Genomic DNA, 21128 nt, shown 5'->3' on the forward strand with positions numbered 1-21128 from the left:
GAACGGCTCGGTGTCGCTCCGAGCGGAGGTGCCGGGCTGCGTTCACACCGCGCTGCTCTGCCAGGGCCTCATCCAGGTACGGTACCCCGAGAGCCGGGCCCTGGAGCGGCCCTTCCCGCCGTGGGCAGCCCGTCTCCGAGGGGAGAACCCAGCCCTCCAAAACACAAGCCCCTCCCGGCGGCTGCCCGGCCGCTGCAGGCTTGCTTGGCATCGTCGGGGCAGCAGCCAGGCTTCCTTTGGTGGCTGCAGTGTGCTCAGTCCCGCATAAGGCCGAGGATACAGATGGAAGCTTTGCAGTATGTGAGATTGTGGTTTTGACACGCAGCCAAGGGGCTGACACCAGATACCCGCAATACCCTCACAGCGTGTAGGTCATGCGTACCTATAGTGGTACCTGAAAAGAATGGAAAGTTAAACCCACACTCCTGAAGTTTGACTCGTTGATGCAATAAGTTTAGGGAATTCAGGCCATTAAAAAACCCTTGTAAAACTTGTAGGGACTATCAGAACAGTTCAGGTCATATACACCCATTCCGCCTAAGGCAAGTATAGTCTGAAACAAATTTAAAGGATTAACTCCTATTTTAACACTTCGAAGAAGCTTTTCTGCTTCTGTTTACACTTGTCTCTATTAGATTTTTTAATTTATAGAAACACAGCAACCACTTTCTTGGAAAAATTTTCAAAACTGCAGTTGCAGATGGGTAGCAAAGTAATCTGATACTAGCATAAGGTGCCTGTGACTCAGACCTGACAAGAAACGTGGCACTAACTGGATCATTGTTGAAACAAGATGCCTTTTTAAAACGAAACAAGGAAAATTAAACGTGTACCTGGAACAAAGAAATAAAACACAGTGAAGTTAACAAAGTCACCTATAAAGATGATAAATACAGTTCTGTGCTGGAAAATGTACTGTTGTATGGTGTGAGTATCATATTACCCCTCCCTTATTGTGGGCCTAATAGTGCAGTTCTTGTGCATCATTTATTTAAAAAACACATTCTGGATGTATGCATTTTGTATTTTTTATTTCTTGGCTTTTATCCTTCTGCTTACTATACTCTGATTAAAGTTAGAGAAGTAAAAGGAGAAAGTGACACCATTTGGGCAGGATAATTTTAGCATTTTCTGTGTTGGCACACGTTGGGAATCCCAGCACTAATAATAGATTCCAAAGAGTGTCACTGCCAGATACAGAGCATCAACATTGGAAAAAGAACTGTGCTATGAAGGATAGGCAGAGCTATGATGATCTGTTGTTTTAACATCTGTGTGCTAAGTGATGTGACATCTTGGACATTGAGAATTAAGGTTTCAGAAGTGCTCTTTTATAGTTGTCAAATGTGCAGGGAGCAGGGAGACTTTATGTGGAGGATCCATGAAAGGAACTGTGCTAGTTTCTCTGATGCAAAAGTGCTCGGGGTGAACTGTACATCTGGGATGTTTGGTTGTGCTGGGAGGTGTTGCTGCAAGAAGTGTGAATAATCATCAGGAGAAACTGTGACCAATGCACTGACTCAGGCACACAGGACAGTGATGTAATGAAAGACTCACATTTAACTACTCACACTAAGTACACTTACAAAGTGACCTGTAATTTAGCAGTACATTTGGAAATGAGGATCATGAACTCTCATGTGCCTGGGCAGAATCCCAAGCCTGCACAGAGGCATGAGAGCTTAGTGAGCCAGCTGGGCAGCAGTGGGTGCTTGGCTAATTAAATCCATGATGGTTGGTTGTGGTCACTTAAAACATGTTTACTTGAATACAAGTAAGAACTTGCTCCAAACACGTGCTGGTACAGCTGGTGGACTGGAAGCTGTTGCCAAGTTGGTGATGCTGCTGTTGAAGTGCTGAGTTAATCAAAATGGTTCAAAGTGTGGTTGCTTGATCTCTGGACTGGACCCAGCTGGTGTCTGGCTAGTTCCAAGCTCAGAATGAGGTAACCTGTTTCTATGTATAGGTGTGTACAGGTAACTCAAGGCCAGCTTAAACCCATTCTTATTTTAGCAAAGCTCAGTTTACAGAAAGAAGCATTCACGCAAATTTGCGCTTGGATAACTAAATTGTTTTAAAATCTCATTTTTGTTTAAAAGACAGAATGTAGATCAATGCTCCCCAGAACAGCAGAGCAACCTTAGCAGATTTGAAATCTATTTCAGATGGTGTTAAATGCTTTGCATTCTACAAAGCAGCAAGCCTGGGTTGTTTGACCCTTGGAGGGAGTCAGTGACATCATTCATTATTGCAGTGTGAGGCTTTGTGCTCCAGAGGGGGGCTCAGCTGTTTGTCCTGAGGTTTCTTCACTGCAGTGAATGTGACCCAAGGTTTTCAAGTGCAGCTGCCTAAAATCATGTTCCTATTTTCCTATATTCCTATTTATACAAAAGCATGCATGCTGCCCTAATTGTAGAGGCATAGAGCGCTGTTTGCTCCACTTTCTCAGAGTTCATTATCTCTGGAAATCAGCCCTTTTTGGTGTTGTGTCAAGTATAGAAACAGGACATTTATTATAGATGTCTAAATACAAGTTTTGGTCTTAGGTATTTTTTTTCATTTGCTCCTTTTGCTCTTTGCAATGGAATATAGGATCTTTATTCATCTTACAGAAGATGTCACTAGATCAGTAACCCAGCTTGTAATCAAAAGTGGAGATTGATCTGAAAAGCTGTACCAGGAAATAGGAGAACAAAGCTAGTGGGAACAAAATAATTCTAGATAGCAGAACCCCTATGTTCAGCGACCTGATGAAATCTACATGCTGTTTTTCTGTGTGATTTGCAAGTGGCAAATCTCACTGCATCCTTTGCTTTTGTACTTGTGAGATTTTCAGTGGGTTAGCACCTGGAACAGAAATTTAAAGCAGAATTTGGAAGAAGCCTACTCCAGCAATGTAGCTTAGTGGGCACCTCACAACGAGGGGAAGGAGGGCAGCAGGGGTAAGCTGATGAATATTAAGCCTTCAGAACGTGGCTTAGATTGCAAGACTAGGCTGCAAGCAATTTATTTATCATTGTGTGGTTCATTTCAAATTTAGGTCGACATGCAAACTGTTTTTGCACAGGGATGCTCTAGCTGATTGCGTGTCTTTAGCCTTACTTTAATCTGCTGTGCAAGCCATACACTTGAATTGAAAAACATCTCTCTGATGCTGAGGGTTCATTACTCATCTCTCTGGATCCTCTTAGCATTTGTTCTAGAGATATCTTTATTCTGGCTCATAAAATATACATTGGACAAACACGTCTTTCTGAATGCACCAAATGCACGTGGCTCAAAAAATGCTCTTGGGGAAGACTCTCGAGTTTCTTACCAAAGTATTATTTTCTTTCATATTCAATCAGTGTAGTTCAAATGCTGGATTAACTATGATAAAAGCTCCAGGGCCAGGAGATTGCATCAGAATATGTGTTTGGCTTGATTGTTTTAATAGCATTTTATTAAGACCCTGTAGCTCTTTCTACTATTTACATGTAAAATTAAAAAACACATGAGAAATGCACATAGGGAAGTGTAATAGTCGCTTGCATAAAGTTAGAGCAAAGCTTTGTTTTGGATGCAGACATTTTACAAACTTGCAGTGAATCTTTTACTAACCCTGCAGCTCTGGGAAAAGATTTGCCAAAACCAGTATGTCTGGAAGTTTTGCTTTTGACCACCATCAGTGTAGTATTTTCTTTCAGGCACTGTTCTGGTGAGCCATATGTACCCACAGGTAACTTGCTTATTAAGTCTGTGTGCTGGAAATAGGCATCCTCTACCACATACTGTCCAGGTTCTGCACGATGCCATTTCTTACTGGCAGGTGACTCCGGTAAATTTCCAGTTCTGAGGAATATGGCTGTTGTAGCTGGATTTTCTCATGTGACAGCCATTTGCCTTTATACATAAGGCTGTTCTGTCTTATTAGTTGTCAGTTAGACTTGTATGGACTATTATGAGAGGTCTGCAAGTGTGATGCTGATATACGGGCTGGGTAACACTGCATGTTCTGGCCTGTTAGACAGGGGCATGCACTTGACAGAGAAGCTAACAGTGCTCTTGGTCATACTTGGTTATCAAAACTTACTAGAAGAGACAGAAGTTTATGTACTAATAGCTGATAGCTCTACATTTCTGGAAAGTGGTGTGTTTTTCTGTAGCTTGTTCTGCATTTGTATAAAATATGCTGTTGTTTATTTTCTGACACTTCATCACTACTTAGATTTTTTTTGGAACAAGCCAGGTAACAATTCCATTTGGTATCCTATTGTTCTGTTCAGGTTAGGTGGCATTCATTGTTGGAATAGTTGATGATTATATTATTTTCCAGTGAAATACAGATGCTCTGCTGAACTGTGAGAACACGTGTGCAAACATTTATTTTTTCTTTCAAAAGCTTGTGATTTTAAAAGAGGTAAGATTTATAGTGGTCTGTTAAATACATCCAAGTATTCAGGTAATATTAAGCAGTGGATATTACTGTGTTAACTCTTTAGTCATATTTGGCCTAGTGTTCTGCTGTGACACATCTTGAACAATGACAGTGACATTCAGTTTGCTGCTTTCTGAGAGCAGCTACTGAAATTTAGTTACTTTAGGAGGAAATTCCAAAACTCACGCTCCAAGGGTATGATCCGTTCATCACTGCTGTTAGTTCAGCCTGACTTCAAGCTGTGAAAATTATATAAATGTGCTGACTGCTATCACTTGTGATGTCAAGGAGCACATGGGTATAGATAAGTAAATATTAACTACTTAGCTTTCATCTGAAGTTGCCCAGAGCAGAATCATTAAACTGTAAATCATGAAACATCACTTAGAAATTTTATTCTGGTGATCTGTTACACCATCAGAATTTTCTTATGGTGTACATGATAAAATATCAGCAGTGCTAATTTATGAGAGAAGAGCATGTAAGGTGACTTCAAATTAGAGCATAACAAAAGCAGGGTAGGGCAAAGGAATCTGGTTTTTGTTCTCTTTATTAAATTTTGTTTTACTTCATGCAGACCTTCCACCTGGGTACAGCTGACTCTGTCTGGTGTCATTCAGGTGTTTGTGCCATGCCCCTCAGAACTCCAGGATCCTGGGTGACCAGGAGGTGTCCTTTCTTTGAGCCAGGGTATGCCCACTCACTTGCTCCCTTGGGGTTGGAGCCTCACTTCGCATATTTTCATATCCCATCCATTTCCTGCTTAACAGGAGAAGCTCTTAGCTTATAACACCGTGGCTTTTCAATATCCCCTTAAAATCATTTCAAGGAGAAGCTTCCATCTGGGCACTGGCAGGTCCTTCATTGTAGTGCTGCCAGTGCCTTTGAAGCCCTGCTGATGTCCTGTTAGCCGACCTGGAAATTGCTTCCTTTTGATGATCTGTAGCAGGGCTTTTAACCTCCTCTTAGGTGGCGATTTCCTGCTTGCTTACAGCGTTGAGACTGGGAGCAGGGAACAAACTGGCAGGCAGCTTGAATACTTCAGATTTTTCCCCGAATTGCAGGGAGCAGGAAAATGCAAGGCTGTTATGTTTGGTGGGATCTAAAAATAGCTATAGTTGACTCCACCCCTCTATAAATTGCTTCCAGGAACATACTGAGCTGGTGAGCTATTGAATGTGAAGTGTATTTAATAGATGTGCAGCCTATTTCCTACCATCTTTCAATTTCTTCCTGTGCCTTTAAGTGGTTTAAATTTGTCTTTTTTTTTTTGCATGCACTTTTCTGAACTAAGCCTTTCATTTTGATGTGAAATGATTTAATGTGGGATGAAATTCTGTTTCAGAGAAATCCAAACAATTTGACTTACATGATTACATCTTCCAGCACTCAGAACAGTTGTATTTAATAATGGAAAAGTCAATAACCTCGCAAGTGTATTGGCAAAGTAATTCTGCTTTCTTAGAGGACTTTATTTTGATCATGCCTTTCTCCAGAACCTTGAGAATTGTCTTAAAAGCATTGCTTGAACGTTGCCACAACTGATTTTACAACACTCAACATTTGTCGTGGTTAAAATGGCTGACCAGCTATTAGCATTTAACAGCTTTTATGTGATGTATGAGCTGTCTTACTGGTTAGGTAGCAATGATATCAGTAAACTTTTAACTTTTACATGAAGGTACACGGAACTGTGAGCTTTCCTGTGAGTCAGAAGGGCTAATTTGCACTTCTATGACACCTATTTTAGCAGTCAGTGCATTTCTTGAAGGCTGTAGACTAGTAAAGAAGAAAGCTCCTTCCGGTAAAAGGATCTTCAGTATATTCTGAGATTTAAACATGTCACTCTGTAAGCTCCTGTAAGAGCCCATTTGGCAATGATTTCTGGCTCTGATAAAATATTCCTGCATTTCTCCTGCTAGACCAGTTTTGTATTTTCCAGAAGTCAAGACTTTGTTCATTAGCATCTTGGTATCTGTGCTTTTGCGGGAGAAATGGTGCAGGTTTCTTTTGTGCATCTTTGCCGAGGCGCTGATGTTGATTGTTTGACCATTAACCAAATGGCTTTACAGTCTGCTGTTGGTAGTGCATTTGCAACTTTCCTCTCACGCCTTTTGTTAAATATTTCACACATACAAGTGGCAAATATTGAAATTTAACATGCACATTTTTCCAAGCATAATGTGAAATAAAATAGTATGTAATGTTAAATACGAATATGTATGCATATGTAAATATATATAAGATGGTATATAATGTTAAAGCAAGACTTGTTAAAAATGTGCTTTTTAAAGTACATATTGTGGGGTTTCACGGTCTCTGACATTCTATGCTTGCCTCTCATTATCTCAGTACAATGATCTCAGTGAAGTTTCTTTTATGAGCCTAAATTTTGCATATTAATATGCATTTCTTGGCTTTAACTTTTGCATCTCAATAGAAGTCTGAAATATAGTCACCAAAAGTAATGGAATGAATGTCTTAAAGTTCAGTGATAGTCCTGTAACCTCATGATGACTTAACTTTTAGAGAATACACTGTATTATCAATACAGAAGTCACAGTTTTACTCAGGTGACAAGGCTTTTACTTTTTGTTCTTCCTTTGTAGTAAGAAATTTGATAGAGCATGGCATGTAGAAGCAGAGTGACACCTTTCCCTCTGTATGAGCCCAAGGAATGATGTTTGTATTGCTGTAGGACTACAGAAGGGTCTGTGCTGCTGAGGAGAGTCAGTTAGATGTTATGATTTTGTTCTGCTATGTAAATAGGTTTATGTGTTTGTTATGGAGCCTGACTCTCTTAGTTTTAAAACAAATATGAGGTACAAGACCATTATTTTTCAGAAGACTTCAAATTCCAAATGTTGTAACTATGCATACTGACTCCTGAAATGGGAAGAAAAATTAAGTTCCAGCAAGTAGGAAAGAAAAAATAAAAAGCTGGGCAGATTTTCCTCAGTGTGACTGAGGATATCCAGGATGGGTAGTTAAGTGAGTTAGTGCTGTTAGAACACTCCTGTCAAAGCAAACCCTAACGCAGCTCCCCTCTCTCTGAGACGGGTTTAGTCATGCAGGCCACAAGAGATTGGCTTTGTTTGGGGCAGCAGCTCAGCCCTGCAGCTGCTGCAGCTGCTGCAGGGGCTGTCAGGCTGGGACCTGGGTACCAGCACTCTGACACGGCATGGGACACTGCCTTTCTGCTCTCTGACAGGGGATGGGACACTGCCTGTGTGCTCTCTGACAGGCCGTGGGACACTGCCTTTCTGCTTTCTGACAGGGGAAGGGACACTGCCTGTGTGCTCTCTGACATGGCCTGGGACTGCCTGTGTGCTCTCTGATAGGCCATGGGACACTGCCTGTGTGCTCTCTGACACAGCATGGGACACTGTGCCTTTCTGCTTTCTGACAGGGTAAGGGACACTGACTGTGTGCTCTCTGACACAGCTTGGGACACTGCCTGTGTGCTCTCTGACATGGGATGGGACACTGCCTGTGTGCTCTGTGACATGGCCTGGGACACTGCCTGTGTGCTCTGTGACAGGGGATGCCTGTGTGCTCTCTGACAGGCCATGGAACACTGCCTGTGTGCTCTCTGACAGGGGACAGGACCTTTCTGCTGCCTTTGTGTGAGGCGTGAGGCTGTGGGGTGTCAGGTCCTTTAAGCTGGGTGAGGGACATGGTGACCCACTGTAAGGTAATAAATACAGCATGAAGCCAGAAAGGCTGAGGACATAGCTTAGACCAGCTGTGCCTTCTAGTCTTACTAGGTAGTGTGGTTAAAGGGAGAAGGACACCTTTGGTGTAAATGCAATACTATTCTCAAAAGTAGTATTTCCGTTTTTTACCAAAACCGTTGGTGTTGCTTCTCCTTCTTCTCTTTCTCCATCCCTCCACATACAGCAATTTAATTTATCCTTACCACAGCAAGTCTAGCTGACAAGGAACAACTGGATTATTTGCAATAACTTTAAACTAGAGATTTGTTCACTGCTGTCCCTAGAGGCCTAAAATGCTGTTTCTCTGCCTTTAAAATCCTATTAGTCTTACTTTCTCCATAATTATGAGGGTGATCATATTTCTTTTCCTCTCGTTAAGTCACAAGCTCTCTGGATTTATTAGTTAATTTCCAGACCAGTAATTTCTTCTGTAAAAACAAATCCTGCTACTTCTAGTTTGAGTGATTATAGCAGACGGGGTTTTGAGCTATATAAATAAAGTCAAATATTACTAAAGCTTTGCTTTCACATTAAATTTTAAGGGTGAAAAGGAGTATCAGGACTAACTAAGGTGGATTTTGCATTTGCAGACTGACTGAAATAAGTGTTCATCTAATGGATATTGTGATACTTTTAATGTAGTAACACTATAACTAAATAAATAATGTAATTTTCTTTTTGTTGGTCTGTTACTAGGATCCATACTATAGATTTAATGATGTGATGTACAGATGGATCTCACTAGATAACTGGACTTACAGCAGAACGTTCAAAACTCCTTTTGACATCAGGTATGCAATAAAGATATGTCTAAAATGGTTCTGTGCCATCTTTCATGCAGAATTGCAAGTTAATCCATCCACTCAAAATCTGCTTAATACTTCTGTATCTGATAAATTATGCAATCATGTGCAGCTGCAAAGCTACAGAACACTTCAATTGTAGCTTTTTTCTTTTTTTTAATTGATTGTTAAAAATTACTTATGAATTGTCAGCTGAAAAAAGATAGTACTTAGGCTAATTGAAAGCTATCCTGTCTAATATCTGGTGGGTATGTGAACCTGATGTGTTCTTGAACATGCTGACTTGAGCTACTTCAGCTGTCATCTTAGTTTGACTATTTAAAGGTACAGTGTAGCTACACTGAGTCAAAAGTAGCTGAAGCAACTGCTGGTGTAATAGTGATACACATTTTTACATTGTCTGTGCCCTGTGTGTTTTTATCTCTAGGTACTCTGACAGTTTTTCACATCTGTGTTTTCTTTTGTAGAAAGTGGCAGAAAGTGAATTTGGTTTTTGAGGGAGTAGATACAGTAGCAGAGATCCTGCTCAACAATGTCACTCTCGGGAGAACAGACAACATGTTCAACAGATACGTAAGTAACGTGTATGTTTCTGTTTATTTCTGCTTCTGTGCTTTCTTCAAAACCCTTTTGTTCTGAGCACTTCCAGTGCATTCACCTACCCATAAAAGTAGGTGCTTGGATGCAGAAAGTGTTGCCTTGAAGACTGCATGTGTAATCAGGTAAACGTTAGGAAGGGAAGTGTACTTGCCTTTTCGCTAGCAACTGGGTCATATCTAGAGGTGAATGTGCCTTGTCCTAAATGAGAGGACCAATGCAAGAGGATCAATTCAGAGAATAATGTGTCTTGCTTCTTGGGATCTGTCCCAGCTCCAAGAAAACATAAGCTTAAATCTGTTTTATTAGCTGTAAATCTGCTTACTAATTGGTATTAGAATGGTTTACATGTCAATACTGCAATGAAAATGCACGTGCTCTAAAGCCTGTGTATATGTTTCATGCTTTTGGTTTTTAAAGAGAGTGGTTTATTTTTAATATGGTACTTTGGGTAACCTTGTCTTGCATTTTTGAGCTTTACTTATTGTCAGCATGAGAGTATTCATTATGGAATGATCTTGAGAGTGGCAAAAACATTCAAACTAATTTTATAGCTTTAAAATACAAAATTATTCTGGTATTAACATAAGAAGCAATTCTTGCTTTTATCTTAATCAAAAAATCTGAAGAGTTAAAGGAAGATTGATAGTGGAATAACTGAATTACAAATGAAATCTGGCATCTCCATATCTCAGCATTTACCATTCTGGCAGGTTTTATTGCAGAAGCACTGGACTGAGACATAAGACATTCTGCCACCTGGGTCTGTGTAACCTAGGACAAACCACTTAGTTTCTCTTTGACTTACTTTTACCATTAGTAAAATCAAAAATTTCATAGAGTTTTTATGAAATTGTAATTATTTGCTGTTTGGAGGGTATCTAAAGGCTTGTCAGTAGCGGGCTCTGAAAGTCAGAAAAGTGGTATTATTTTGTCCATATTTCTGCAACTTCATTTTCTATCAGATTGTAACAATTCATGAAATGGCCTTCACTGTAAAACCAGCATGTACTGCATTAAATTGAGTCCGAGGTTACTGTGACCCAGGCTTGTGCCTTGTTCACCTGTTCCACATGGCAACAACATCTGCAGGAAGGACTCTCTGAAGGCTCCGAATTGGGGAATGCTATTTGCTTTCTAATATCCTGCTCTATGCTACAGGAATAAGTGATTCTAGCTGGGCTGCTCCCAAATTAAAGAAAAATGGCCAAGACTTGGCTTTTCACAAATATGCACTCTGAGGAATAAAGGAGTATTAGCCATCGGAACCACATTGTCTTGATAGCACAGGATAATTCTGAAATGGAACATTTCTTCTGTTCTCCAGCCACACTGAAGGGGATTTTGTGACCTGGTGAGGAAGCCCCCAGATGCTTCATTTGGTGCTGGCATAGAATGTGTGTCTTACATTTGGGGGATTAGAATGCAACTTATTCCATTCTGGGGAATGAACAACAGCTTTGTAGCATTCATGGACAAGGCAGCTCAGTGCCTTGTGGTGGACGAGCTGGCAGCGCAGCGTGAGCTGGAAGCACTCATGTATGGAGCAGCTGAGTTGAAATAAGGTGTCTTTCCAAAGATGCAGATGGGTTCTGGATGAGGAATGAGGGTAAAGATTCTCTTGCTGTCCTTGTCCTTCAAGTACTTCTCTGTGCAAGCATAGTGCTGCAGCCTGCAACAGGAGCTTGATGTGAAGAAAGCAGTTTGCCCAGAAACATCTTTTCTTTCAAAACCAGAGCATGCTGAGACTGTATTTCAAAAGCTTTTGAATAATATATGTATGGTATTAAAATCCCCATGTAATAGTGATTATAAATCTCATAGATAAATGTCAGCATTGTAATGGTTTTGTTCTATGTTGTGTCCTAGAGCTTTGATATTAGCAGCATGATCCAGGAGGTCAATTGCGTTGAGGTCCGTTTCTTGTCAGCCGTTTCATACGCAGCAGAGCAGAGCAGATGTCACAAAGCACACAGCATCCCCCCGGCGTGCCCTCCACCTGTGCAGAAAGGAGAGTGCCACGTTAATTTCATCAGAAAGGTAGGGGCAGAATTGTCTGTCTCTGGCTTCAGGCTGGGAAAGAGGAATGCGCCACAGGCTGTCCTTACAGCTGTATCTGAAACCTGCAATGTTGTTTTATAAGTAGGGCATATTTTTCATTGCAGCTTCCTTCTCCCATCCCCCCCAGAAACCTGTACTTTTTTATGTTGACAATACAGGAGGCGTGAGAAGGCCAGTGATAAGTGGTAAGAATGTTTAAAAGGCTGTTTTCATCAAAGAGTCAGCAAGGAGACTTGCTGCTAAGAGGGCAGGATAGCACTGAGAAATGTGTAATCATTCCATTTTGATCCACTGGGTGGGTTTAGCAATGTATGCTGACAATAGAGTTCACTGTTGCAAATACCAGTGTTTTATCACCAAGGCTGTAAAAATCTCATCCAAGCAGCTTTTTGAGTGCTTGCTGTTGCTCATGTGCTGTGCTATTTATACTGGGCAGCTCTGGCAGGTCCCAAGAAGTGTTACCTAACAAACAACCTAGTGTTGTCAAGTGTGACTTATATGTACATATTCAATGAAAACAGCAGTGTAATATAATGAATGAAACTCAGAAACTTTGATTTAAGAAACGGCTTCTTTGTGATAAAACAACTCAGGGCAAACTATCATTTGAGTAGCATCTCATGTATTTCTGATAGGTTTGCAGCAGATAGAGGCAGTGTCTAGATGATCTTATTTTCTAATTTTCTTTCTTGATAATTATTTTCAAACGTTCTAATAAAGTCCTTCTAGAGTCTCCTCAAAAAAATGACTAGGATTCTGTAAATCTGGTATTCAAACCTGGATATAATTTCCTTTAAAATTTATTAATGCAAACATGGACTCCATGTTATCCTGGAAAGATCCTTTAGGATTAAGATGCTGTCTTTATTTCTGCTTGCTGCTACTTTTATTTTCTCTACATTTTAGAAAGTTTATTAGTTCTTCTGAGTCCACTGTGTTTCTCAGAAATCAGTGCAAGGAGAGGCTTGGAAGGAACAGGGCACTTACTCAACTGTAGTCTTACTTATAGAGCAAAAGAGACCTGGAATGATTTTATGCTTCATTGAACTATACCTTTAAATTTGTTAGAAAGTACCCTAGTGCTTTTTCCTCAAATGAATTTTTTGACTGTATTTGGAAACTGCTCCAGAAATTTCCAGAAACATTTTGAGTTCCAAATATTGGCAACAACAGCAGCTATGTCACATCTAAAAGTAAACAGACATGCTAGGGCATTGGTGTAAGCTGTTTACTTCCCATCTGAAAGTAATGGAGAGCTATTTACACATTTCAGGTGCAGTGTTAAGTGCAGTAAACTTATCTAAATCTGAGTAGGAGTTTGTGGCAGAGCACAAACCTGTCACTGCTAATGTACCCCAGTGATACAGGCATATTGTTCTTGTGACATACTGTTTCTGATAGCAGTCTCTGTGGTGTTTTTAGTGAAACCTGCCAATCTGTCAGTGATTTATTTATTTTTTATAATGGGAAATTATTTGCAATTGCACATGTTTTCTAAGAACATGTTATCCCTGGTTTTCTGTTTGAAATAGGTGCAGTGTTTGCTTCCTGGAAGGCCCTTTGTCAGTTTGATAGACAGGGAGGCTGACTGGCAACGCAAGGGATAGGCCAGGCTTGTGCAATGTGGTTTGCCCAAATTAGTATGCTTTGGCTGTAAGTTATTAGTCTCTAAATTTAGAACTGTGTGTCACTGTACAAGACTTTAGGAGATCTATTGTATTTGCTTTGGGGGCTGGGGCTGTGTGAAACTTGGAGGGCAGCTGAATAGATGTTGTCAAGGGATTTGTTAGGTAGAGGTCTGACCAGGTTTGAAAACAGCTAAATGGAAATTAGTGTACGTACTTCTCTGCCTGACCAGCATTTTATAATTCTGACAGTTATTCTGATGTTAGTACCAGAACTAAGCTACTTCTCAACCATGTTTTTGTTCCCTTTGTTTTTGTATAAGAGAACTAAAAAGGGGAGAAGCAGTGAACATGACTGAACTACACAAATACTCCAAACATATCCATTTCTTTCCTCGTATTACTCTGTGGTGTTAAAACTAAAAATAGGAGATAAACTATTTCATGTATGGTTTTTAATTTGATACTTTTCTTCTAGAATACTGTAACATTTCTAATTGTCAGTTTTCTGCTTAGTTAGTCTTTTAGGTATACAATTAAATACTGACATTACAAACTAAGATAATTCACAGCTGAATTGAGAGTAATCTCCTGGATTGTTTTTTTGATCTTTATTGTTTGGGGTTTTGTAGGTGTTTTTTTAGTGGCGTACTAGTGGTGTGCAACCTTGTTTTTTAGTGTTGTTTTGCTCTTTTGGTAATACAAAATTTCTCCATACTTGGACACTTAATACAAAATTTAATTTTTTGTATAATACAGGTAGTAGCAGCAAAGTTTTGGTTGTGAAGTAAGAAAAAAATACTGTAGGGTCTTTTGGATTTATGGAAACCAGAAAATTTCTTTCAGTGCATGTCAATATTTTATTCCCAGATAGCAAATGTCTTTTATTTCTGGCACGGCATCAATGTCTATGTGAACAACAGGCACTTGTAACATAATCATTCTGTTTTCCAGGAGCAATGTTCATTTAGTTGGGACTGGGGCCCTTCTTTTCCCACTCAAGGGATCTGGAAAGATGTTAGGATTGAGGCCTATAACCATTATCACCTGATTTATTTTTCTATAACTCCTCTCTTTGGTAAGTCTCTTATTTTGTCTTGTTATTGGTTTCACCTTTAGAATACAAACCATTTTATTGGTAAGCCAAATTAACTGTCAGGTAGGAAATGTTCTGTGGGTTTTTTATGACTTCATGTGTACTTCTTTCCAGAACACACCTTTATCAGGTATTGAAACAATACTTCAATACAAACAATAACTGTTAAAATTGTTAAAATTCAGAATTTTTTTTTGCTTAAAATCCAGAAATAAATGTAGTGTAATTGAGATTAGCACCTGTTCTTTGGTTTTGAAAAAAATCTTTTCTATTGGCATGTGTTTTCACCAAGACTCCTTGTAAATACTCCTTGTAAATATGTCTCATTTTCATCTCACTTTCATTTCAAACAAAGGCAAAGCTGCTATGGGAATTTGGTGTTGTGTTGGAAGGACAAATGCACAGTGAACAGAGTTCAAAGAGTGTTGAGTTTTCAGGACACAACATGAAGTCTGAGAGAGAAAAGCAGTTGTGCTATTCAAGGATAATTGTTAAAGCTTCAATTGGAGAGGATAACCTCCTGCATTCTTGTACCTAACTTACCAAACCGGTTTCCTCTCTTGCAGTGGTCTCTGATTTTCCTCTCCTTTGTCCTGAAGATCATTGCAGCTGTGCAACAGTAGTTAATTTTCCCTTGAAACTTTCTGCAAATGGTGATATGCCTGGTTGTAGACCACCCACATACTTTTTTTCACTGCCTGTTGACCCAGTGGAGGCTAGCACGTGGGTCCTCTGCACTGGGGTGAATTTTGGCCCTTGGGAATGGATTTGTTGTGTATGAATAAAAGAGGAAGACATCACTCCATGGCTGCTTTTAAAGCGTCCTGAAATAGCTGCAGGTCTTAAATAGAATTGACGTGACTGGAATTTCCATGGAAAGCCCCAGCACAGACTGTGTGCTTTCTAAAATTTAGTTACAGTAGAAATCTTTTCTGGTCCCTCCCACATTCCCACAACTCCACCTTCTGGTAGGTAAAGTCTTGCTCTCTGGGTAAGCGGAGAGAGCAAACCTCTTTCCTTCAGCAGAGAGTGGCTTGGAACCAGAGCAAGAGCTTATTAGTATTCAAACATAATTATGTTTGAAAAAGAAAGAATAAATGAGCAACCTGAATTTAAGCTGCATATGTACTTTTATTGTTCATCAGATTTAGTGTCATAGCCTTTTGACCGCTGAGTCTGTGAAAGATTCATTGTTCTTGGTTTCTCTGTCTAGACCCCACAGTTCAGGCAGTTAGGAGTGGGTTGGAATTTCTATATGCTTTTGTAAGGGAGGAAGAATGCACTGTAATGTCTGACCTTTGTAGGGTGGGTACTTTTTAACCTTTTCCACATTTCAGAAAATTGGTCTTCACTGGTAATGCTGGGTGTAATATAAACTTGGGAACTCAATCATTGATCTTCATTCTTTGAAAAACTGTGAAAATCACATCAGGGCTGAATGCAATTCTTTGTTTTTTGGAGTGAGCTCTCTTTCTCTTGGGAAGCAAGGAGGGCTAGACTATATAAATGAAAAGAGAAGGTAAGTTATTAGTAATTTGGGTATACAAAATGTGTCTTAGTTCTAGTTCTCCTTGTTTTCTGTTTTATTTGCTTTTGCTTTATGTTAATCTGCAATATTTGAAGTATAGGATTAGCCAGGCTGTGTTAGTAGCTAGGCAATTCAACTGCTGAAGTTAGTGGGAAATTTACACATAGATCTTGAGTACCCTTGACCCTGGCTCTCTTTATTCAGTAAGGTCTGTAAATGAGAGGATGCTCTGTGGTAACTTCAGAGAGATCTCAGGGAAGTCATTAACTTGTTTTTTTCACGACACATGGGTGGGAGAAGGAACATAGAGATATAGCCTGTCAAGTCTAGACACAGTGGGCCCAATTCATCCACAGTGTAGCTCCATTCATTTTGTCCAGTGAGTCTGGGATGAATTCAGCTCGTTTTCTGTTAATACTGTTTTTGTTTCATTGACAAAAGTGATTGTACTGGCTTGTGATTACAATCTTTCCCAAAGAGTACCATGTTCATATGAGTGCTGACTAAAAGCAAATACAATGTCTGTTGGAGTTGGTGGGAAAAAATTCCTTCCTAATGAAGTGACTGGCGTCAAGGTCTCTGACTTTTGTACAGAGCTCTGAAAAGAAGCCTGGATGGCTTTTGAATTAAAAAAAGTTAAAAAACATAAATCATATTGCATTGTTCTCTTCCATTGGACTCAGATGTCAAACACACTAAATAAGCAGATTAACCATGTAGGCTGGTTCAGACACAGCCTGAAAATTGTTAAATTTAATCTTAGTTTTTGAATTTTTTATTTAATGAAAGATCATATTAACTAATAGGTATATAAACATAATTCTTAAATTCCCATCTTTTTTCTCCCTCTTCACTTAGTAAAGAGTGCTCAACAGTGGTGTCTTGAAGTCGAGTCTATTTTTGATGTAGTCAGCTCCAAGCCAATTGCAGGTCTTGTGACTGTGAACATTCCCAAGTTACAAACACAGCAAATGTTCAGTGTGAAGCTTCAACCTGGAGAAGGCAGCATTGTGCTGCTTGTAAACATCAACAAGGTAAAGAGGTGTGTGTGGAGAGCTAGTTCAGCTGCAAAACGTTTCCCCTGGTTTCCAGTGTGACTTTCTGCCTCCATGCCAGTTTTAGGCCTCCTTCCCATTCCTTACTGTCTTCCTGACTTTTAACAACAGTTCTGTATCCCTTACAGGGTAGGAGAACAGTTCTTTTCCTTTCTAAAATCTGATGTCTGTGAAGCTATGTAGCTCACTGCCAAAAGGTGATGAAGCCTTAGAAAAAGGTCACATAATCACTGGCCACTGTTAAATGACCTTTTTTGAGTTATTTAGCTAAATAACTTTTGGTACCCCGTGTCACTTCACTTCACGGGCAGCAGGTATCTCACATACTACTGTTTACTGGACTGATTGGGACCAGAATATACTACAATACATAGGATTCTCCCAGGAGAGAGAGGCAGCATTCCTCAAGCCTCTCAGTAGATATTTATTTACTTTCAGGTAAATAAAATAAAAAGAAAATTTTGTGGAGTAATACTCCTTACATTTGCTGATAGTCCTTTGGATAGGCAAATCTCAGGAGGAATTTTTGACTGGTAAAAGGTGCTCTAATGAGGAGCAAACTCAATTAAAAAATCAGGCTCCAGCCAGTGGGCAAAGTGGGAGCCCTGGCAGGTGCAGCAGGAGCCACACCTGATGAAGTTCTCCACAGGAGCTTCACTGCTGCAGGACACACATTTGTGGGTGGGTGATGTGCTGTGAGCAGGAATTTGGGGCTTCTGACAATACTGGCAGTTAATAGCACTAGAGGGTCTGCCTTCAAGCTCTTCTATATTTTACTGGCTCTGCTGTTTTTCTGCACTGCTGTGTAACACTGCATCTGTTTTGCCAGTTTGACTGCATTGTCTGTGTGTGTTCTTGAGTTCATTTGTCAGCTGTTTGCATGGAGAGAAAGCAAGCAGGGTGTTTATGTTCCAGTGTGCACACTCTGTGACTTGTGTGCTTATGTGCTTTGTTTTATTTTGACACAGAAGCATAGAAACATACAGTTTTTGTTACTGTTGTCATCTGACATGCAAGTTACATGAGCAATTACCAATATCCAGTTTAATTTAAAGCAACTGTGCGCCTCTGCTTAGCCTTTTAGTGGATTACATTAAACAGGCACTGCAAAATGAAACTTCAAAAATTATTTTTGCTTATTTAGTTGTCCCAGCCTCAGAAGACATCTATTAGTATAGTGCAACTGCAAGTCTGGAAGGAAGGACTTCCTTCAGAGCAGAGGCAGCAGTGTTTCATTATTCTTTGTTCACAAAAGGCTTTGCTGCATGAATTCACATCAGCTGATTTTATGAGAAGCCCTGAAATGTGTTCTAATGTATTGATGGGGTAAACAGAGCCCTTACTCTGTACACAGACTTGTGTGGTGCATGTTAGATACTGAGACCCCGCCAGAAGTGTATTTTTAGTTAAGAGCTTATTGCAGATTATGTTGTGGAGTCAGTAGGTGCTCGAGTGGTGCATATCGCAGAGATGTGTATCAGCCTTCCTGCGGTTGCCACGCAGAGTGCTGTGCTGCCAACGTGACAGCATTTTGCTTATCAGCTAGTGGTGAGCAGAGGGGTGACATCATTAGTGGCCAATGAGACATCCAGTCTTTCCAGGCAGCTGCGAACACTCCCTTGTTGTCGAGGCACTCGCTGACTCTGTGCTTCTTCCGTTTGTATCCATGCAGCACAGAGATCAGAACTTCCTCACCAGCAGTTGTGAGAATTCTGTATCAGAGAAGCTCAAAGATATATTCATGGTTGTGTCCAAGTATAGCCACAGCAAAACATATTACTGGGCTGCTTTCTGGCCTCAATTTGTTTGAAAAAATTGAGATACTCCTTGCATGACTAAATTCAGTGCTAATCCCTCCATTGTTTGGTTGCATGCGTTATTGCTTTCTTTCCACAATTTTTGTATTATGCACATAACTGGCAGATGCTGGCAACAGGAATGAGTGGCAGAAGAAGGCTGCTAAAGTGAAGATATTCTGTCATCTTGGAGATTGCATTTCATGTTTGTAAAAATTATAGAGTACTAATGATGTGGTTAGGAAACATACAGAGACAAAGCAAAAAACTACTGAAGGAATGAAAGAATTTGACTTAAAAGCTTGACATAAGTGAAGCAGTCATTATGGTCCCAAAGTACCAGAATCACAGTTGAAAAGTGTTACTGCTGTATATTGAATATTGCATGGGATAGGTAAAAGGATCAATGAGAGGAGGTGTATGATACAGAGCTCAGTGAACAGTGGCTGCTCCTCACACAAATATTTGGGGTTTCAAGGAATAGTGTGTCAGTGTACCTCAGCTGAGGAGTGCTAGATGTGTGCCTGCATGTCCAGGCATGCTCATGGCCTGTTGTGAACACAAAATGAAGTGATAGCCTGGACTTCAGTAGAAGAAATCACACAATCTCACCTCTCTCTTGAATTGATTTTTATGTCAGAGCTGCAGCTCTGGCAAGAACATTCTCTGGAGAGAAAGTTAGCATGTCTCAGCTGAAGCACAAAACCTCGTTAGGCTTGTGGTAATTCACTCAGAGATATCTAAGCCCAGGTGCATTTGATACCTCTTGTTATACATGTTGCTCAGGCTTTCTCCTTTGTATGTTCAAGAGTGCTGCAGTGGAGGCTTGGTGGCCAAATGGACATGGAAAGCAAACTGGATACAACATGACAACAACTTTCATGATGGAGGCAGGATGCCAGATTGAGAAGTTTTCAAAGGTGAGCCCTAAAGTTTAATTACATCTGACATCGCACTTAGTGTTAGGACATCTGCTCTGCATAACAAGTGTCTAGAGCTCTTAAATGTTTTGCTAAGTCGTAATATGCGTGTGAAAATGCTAATAAGAAATGAGGTATTTTTTAATGTCACAATGTGTGGCTACCTCTTTTCTGGTAGTCTTACCTTGTGTGGATGCATTTACTTGTGGCTGCAAGATGGTTTACAGTTAACCAGAAACCTCAGAAGAGAAAACATGTTTACTTCTTAAGTTTTCTAGCTTATGAAAAGAAAACAGCGCTTCTAAACTTCATATACCATGCTCTTGGTTTTGTATCATGCACTGAAAAACCCTTTTAGATTTCTGTAAGATTATGCAAAGGTTTATTACTGAGATTTTTTTTTTGCTAATTCAGTTGTAAAAATTTATGGGATAGACACATTCCTAAAAACCTAACATACATTTATTTATTAGAATGTGGTGGATGTGCTTCAGGCCTAAGAAAAGGTAGGGTCTTAAATATGACCATAAAACTAATATTTGGGAGTTTTTGCATAAGGGCTCCCCTAACACACTGGCTGTTTAATTATCTGTTTGGTTTTACTAAGGAGCCTAGAGGAGGTAATTTCCAATTGTCCAGTAGAAATCAAAATCTTAGAGATTAGGCGGGCCTCCTTATGTCATGAACATGTGGAAACAGCCACATAAATATATGCATTTATTAGATGTTTCTGGTGTGTACTGCTTTACTAAAAACTAATCTGGTCACCAGGCATCTGAACTGCTATTTGCTGTAACATTAGCTAGTGTGAAAAAAAACTTAGGAAAACTAGTAGCTTCTGGTGTTGTATCTTCATAGGACTAGCCCCTAGTTTGATTATGAAGTCATAATAATAATAATAATAATAATAATAATAATAATAATTTGCTATGATTAGTGTTCTAATTTTGAAACAATTAAAAAACCCACACCAAGTAAACACAGCATGTGTTGCTTGGAAAAACTGGTGGTAGGAAATACAACTATAAAGCCTCTAAAAAGGAAAATTCTGGTATTACTGTGTGAAAACTACACAATTATAGGAAAGCTAATAATTTCCATTTAGGTGCTTGCGTCAGAATATTTCATAGAGCTTTGTGGCATATGATCATGGGGACTTGACAGTCTACAACAGAAGCCTTTTATTTTTTTCTCCTTAAGGGGAAAGAGGAGGAAAAAAATCCAGATACACCATGTAGTGGACATTGTGAATTAACCAGTATATGAAGCCTTTACAGCTTACAGTGTGAAGTTTGGTCATCCTTCCCATGTTTTGTGAATCTCTGTCTTTGATTCTGGCAGGCGCAAGTGCACACACCCAGTGCACACCCCACCCACATCACCCCCAGTCAGAGCTGTATGAGTGGAAACAGGCTCTGCATGCAATTTTTTCATGTTGTAGCATAATTATGTCTCATGTAAGCAGGACTGAACAGCAACATTCATATAGCTTAATAAGAACTTTGAGTAGTTCA

General features: G+C 39.8%; 1 protein-coding gene across 1 annotated transcript in view; it reads left to right on the plus strand.

The window, feature by feature from the left end:
- The first annotated feature begins 6 nt into the window (after positions 1–6).
- MANBA (mannosidase beta) overlaps positions 7–21128 on the plus strand; it is a 45329-nt gene continuing 24207 nt past the window's right edge. Inside the window, exons 1-7 of the mRNA XM_005418255.3 lie at positions 7–76; positions 8830–8924; positions 9404–9509; positions 11403–11573; positions 14174–14297; positions 16702–16877; positions 19504–19614. Coding sequence (XP_005418312.2) covers positions 8857–8924; positions 9404–9509; positions 11403–11573; positions 14174–14297; positions 16702–16877; positions 19504–19614 — 756 coding nt within the window. The 5' untranslated portion in view covers positions 7–76; positions 8830–8856. The remainder of the gene's footprint in view (positions 77–8829; positions 8925–9403; positions 9510–11402; positions 11574–14173; positions 14298–16701; positions 16878–19503; positions 19615–21128) is intronic.

Source organism: Geospiza fortis, unplaced genomic scaffold (genome assembly GCF_000277835.1).
Source record: "Geospiza fortis unplaced genomic scaffold, GeoFor_1.0 scaffold11, whole genome shotgun sequence".
In the NCBI taxonomy this organism is placed as follows: domain Eukaryota; kingdom Metazoa; phylum Chordata; class Aves; order Passeriformes; family Thraupidae; genus Geospiza; species Geospiza fortis.